Source organism: Beta vulgaris, chromosome 7, assembly GCF_026745355.1.
Source record: "Beta vulgaris subsp. vulgaris cultivar EL10 chromosome 7, EL10.2, whole genome shotgun sequence".
Classification (NCBI taxonomy): Eukaryota; Viridiplantae; Streptophyta; class Magnoliopsida; order Caryophyllales; family Amaranthaceae; genus Beta; species Beta vulgaris.
In genome coordinates, this window is record NC_079208.1 from 42,363,212 (window position 1) to 42,367,962 (window position 4,751).

At 37.7% G+C, this 4,751-nt stretch overlaps 1 protein-coding gene across 1 annotated transcript; it reads right to left on the bottom strand.

Moving 5' to 3' along the window:
- Nucleotides 1-3,249: 3,249 nt before the first annotated feature.
- Nucleotides 3,250-4,140, bottom strand: LOC125491978 (uncharacterized). Its single transcript, XM_048634059.1, has one exon. The coding sequence runs from the start codon at nt 4,138-4,140 to the stop codon at nt 3,250-3,252; it is 891 nt and encodes a 296-aa protein (XP_048490016.1).
- Between the last annotated feature and the right edge of the window lie 611 nt (nt 4,141-4,751).

Genomic DNA, 4,751 nt, shown 5'->3' on the forward strand with positions numbered 1-4,751 from the left:
TCGGAAATAATCCTCCTTTATAAGAATAGTAATTCTTTTATAAAACTTTAGCCATATAAAGGCATAAAAATTAATAACTTGTTCCTATGAAATAATCTTTGGAAAACTTTAATAACAATTTCAATAATAACAATCTCAAATTACAACTTAACTACCAATATTGTACAATAAATAACTCAAAGACCTTAATGATAAATCCTTCATATAATAAAAAAAACCAAACTAACTATTCGTACAGCTCAAATCCCATAGATTGCCTACTGCCAAAATATAACATTGATAATTTGATTACCAAACACTAAGCCTTATTTACCTTTAAATCTTAGATACAAAGAAAATATTACTAGGCATAAAGTTGAAAGTCAGACAACATTAGTGTAATAGCCCTGTTTTTAAGAACGTTTATTTAAAAGGTAACTATAATTATTAAGCTAATTATATTCCGAAAATCTTATTTTATTTGAGCTGGAGTTGAATTATATTGTCGTGTTTGTAATATACTTATATGTTTAATTTTATAAGGTTATTATTATTTAATATTATTTTATATTTTGGATTTTATGCATTTAGTTGAGCGGTATTTCGCAAATTGGAAAATCAAGGTTGGTTTCCTTCTCGAAACACCCAGCCCTTTTGTTATGTTTATCCGTTAATGAAACCAAAACATGAAAACACCCCCCTTGTTATTTTGTCGGTTTAGTGAAATAAAACCCCAAACCACATTTTGTTTCTTATACCTTCTATCCGCGTGAAACCCAGAGAACCCCAACCCCATTAAAACCCCAGCGAACTGACCTCCTCTTTCTCGTTCGCCGTCGCCGCACGACTCTTCTGCCTCGCCGGAGCCGCGTCGAATCACCGCAGCCCTGTCGTCGCTGCTGCTCTGTTCTCGTTTTCCTCTACTCGCGCCGCAACTTTGTGTCGCTGCTGTTCTTCCGTTTGCTCTCTTCACCGTTCGCATCTCCCCTGTTCTTGTGTCGTTGTTGTGGCTGGTTGATGCTGCTGTTCTGCACCGCCGTGGCCTGCTGCTACCTCGCCGGTGCTCAACCAGCCTTGCCCAAACTTCGAAACCCCCTAGCCCTCGTGGCTCTCTTCTTCACTGCTCTTGTGAGCAGAGGTACTAACCCCTCTTTACCTCTCTTTTGAATTGAGTTTTGTTCTAATTGAAGTTTATAATAATATTATTAGTATGTTGATTGTGAAATTATGATATTAGTTGATGCTATGGATATTATTTAATTGATTGAATGTGTGGCTCTTCTAACAAAATATAAAGAAAGTACTTTACCTCTAATATTGTTAGTATTATGATTTTTGGGATGGCTGTTAGATTGTTGTTATTACGTTGTGGTCGTTGTTGGATTGTTGTTGTGGTTGATGTTGTGTGGTTAGAGTTGATATATTTGAAGATAAGTTTAGAAGTTATATAGAATTAGTTAGTTTCTATTTGGGAGATTTAGTTTAAATTAGTTCTTATTTAGCGAGGATCCTACTGATTATTATTATCGTTGTGAGATTATTATGGAGGATGATTATGGAGTTTGAGTCTCATTTGGAGACGAAGATTAATGAAGAAGGTTGTGTTGTTCACATCTGGATCCGTTATGAGGTAACTTTATGTTCAGTAAAATCTTTTACTCATGCCCTTGTGTGGTGTGTGTGAATATTTGTGTTATGTTTTCGATAAATAAGTTCGTACTATGGCCATAGTTATGAATGTGATGTTGTGAGTTGATTCTTGAAATATTATTCGATGAATATGAATATGCAAATGTTTTGCTGGCTTAGTTTATGAACTGAAAATAGTAAGTGGGCAAGGTATGAGTGGAGGATGGTTACTCTTCTGACCTGGTACAGGTCGGCTACGCTCCATAACGAACCTTGGGGGTAGTATTGTTGGGCTCCATAACGAACCTTGGAGGCAGTGTTTGTCCTTTGTCCAAAGCCCGTACTTGCCACTGATTTGTTTAAGAGAGTGAGCTATGCCAGCGTTGTAATGAAAAGGAAATGATTTGAGAAATAAATTGTTTATAACAGGCTGAAGTAAAGGTTACGAGTTTTCCACTCATTTTGGAATTGTTTATGTTTTGTATTTTCTTCTCTGAATTTGCAGGTTTGGTATCAAGAGCTCGAGAATGGAAGTCAGGCAAGATTATGGTGTTAACCTAGATTAAGGATTGAGTTTGTATATAGATAGCTGATTTGAGAATAGTTGTTTATGTTTCGTTGTATATGATATTTGAGAATATTATTGGAGATATTGGTGTATTTAAGGTTATTTTTCCGCTGCGAGTTAATTTAATTAAGAGTTGATTCTAGTTTATGGTTGTTGAGTGTGTTTTCGCTAGCACCTCGGAAGAGCGGACTGTTACAATTAGTAATTAGATGTATTACACGCCTAAACAATTAAAAAGGGAAGACTAACTTTAGACTAAATACATGTTCATAGTCACTTGTCATATTTTCAATTTTGTACACGCAAAGCTCGTCAGGTGCTCGACCGAACTCATATAAAACAAGTATATTAATCCAAAACGACAACCTTAGAACATGATACTATGTATGCAGAACAATATTTAAAAATCTACATATACACGCACCTTTAATAATAATAACTACTAGGGAGAAAATAGAGAAAGTAGGCTAAGAGGGAGAGAGTTTAAACTTGAGAAAAGAGATTTATTCCTCAACTTTGGTTTGAAGAATATGGTGGGTGGAGACCCCTATTTATACTAGTTGGGTAAATAGGATAAGAATAGGAATAGGAACTAAAAGATAGATATAGCTAGAATAGAGGAATATTCCACAAGATAAATAGTCTGATGCTAATTAACCAAAAGATAAAATAAACAAATTAACAAATTAACCCAAAAGATGAAACAACCAAGTTATCACAACTTACTCCACGCTGTGCGTGAGTTTGTGATAAAGTGATTTAATTTTTTTTTTTCTCTCTTTTTTTTCTTTTATAAACCTTTTGTAAATCCTTTTTGAAATTTCTTTTTAAAATATCTTCTAACTACTTGGATTATAACTTGTAAAACTTAGGCCCAATATATAATTTGTGCTAGAATTTATTTGAAAACCCCATAATTTAATACAAAAGCCTATTTACAACCTTAATAATTAATAAAAGCCTTTTTAGTATATAAAACCTTTTAAAAAGATATAACTAATAACTTACTAAAAATACGGAGTATTACATGCGCTCTCACCCGGTATCACCTTGCAGTTTGTATAACTCTTCCGCTAAGCATTCCTTACTAAAAAGAGGTCAATCTGACTCGCGTTACTTCCACTCCTATATGTCACAAGGTGAGATTCTCTTTTCTCAAACCAAGTGTTCATAATACTAAGACCATAGGCTAATGCGAAATCCAAGATACCGCTTCCAGCTTCATTTCTCTCCCCATACCCAAAACCTCCATGAATGCTCTCAAAGCCAACCCGACTAGTGCCCACATGTCCGTTAAGATCCCCACCAATGATCAATTTTTCATTAATAGGCACTCGTTGCACAACCTCCTCCAAATCCTCCCAAAATTGTTGTTTAATAAATGCTTCCAATCCTACTTGCGGCGCATATGCGCTTATGATAGTCACCGCCTCGCTTCCTAATACTAGCCTGATACTCATAATGCGGTCACTCTTCCTCGAAACTTCCACCACATCATCAATATATTCCTTATCAATAATGATGCCTACTCCATTCCTACTCTTATCCTTTCCAGAGTACCACAGCTTATAACCCCACGGGGCTATTTCTCTTGCTTTTCCACCAACCCACTTAGTCTCTTGAAGGCACATTATGTGAATCTTTCGCCTCCTCATAACCTCCACCACCTCCGCCGATCTTCCCGTCAAAGAGCCAATGTTCCATGTTCCAAAGCGCATCCTACTACCCCTACCACTACCCCTACCACTACCCCTACCCCTACCACTACCACTACCCTGGACTAGCTTCTTTACCTGCACCCATCCTTGATGCGGGCACCCTTGCATATTTGACACCACCCCCGGGCGCCGGGATGGCGCGCTGCTTCCGGACGACGACCTAGCAACCCTTGCATACTTATCACTACACCCGGGTCTATGAAGTGCAGCACGTCGCTTAGTAGGGGACGCCCCCAAGTTTTTCATTTGCCGATTCATGTCATGATATGGGGCTATGTTTTACGCTGGCCGCCCCAAACCTACCGCAACTCTCCTCCTTTATCCGGGCTTGAGACCGGCAGTGAATGAGTAGGCCTAATGAAGAGGAAAAATTGTAAATGGTTGTGAAGAATTTTCTTCCTGTATACCAGAAGCATATGGCATATCAATATTTCCCAACCTTCAAATCTTTGATTGCTACGGGAACTCTAGTAGAGGATGCTGCGAAAAGTGGGGACATCAAGAAAGATGAATCTATTGGTGGCATTACTTATAATGCAAAGTTTGGAAATAACAAAATAGCCCCAAACAACGACTCAATAACTTCTAAAACAACTAACGCGATCCATGCCATTTGCGCGTCTTTTGCATTCCAGTTGTGACCCCCAAAAAACTACCCTCCTTTGAACATGAATTATTCCCAAGCTCTCTCCAAGCTAAAAAAAGGTAGTTTGTTTACCTAGCCCCCTATAAAAATAGCAAGATCCACCATTGACCATTTTGAGGGTGTGAGAGGGTAGTTAAATCTCACCTCTATAATAAGTTAACTCATAACATTCAGGGTAGAGCTGTTCACGGGGGGACAAGCTGTTAAGCCC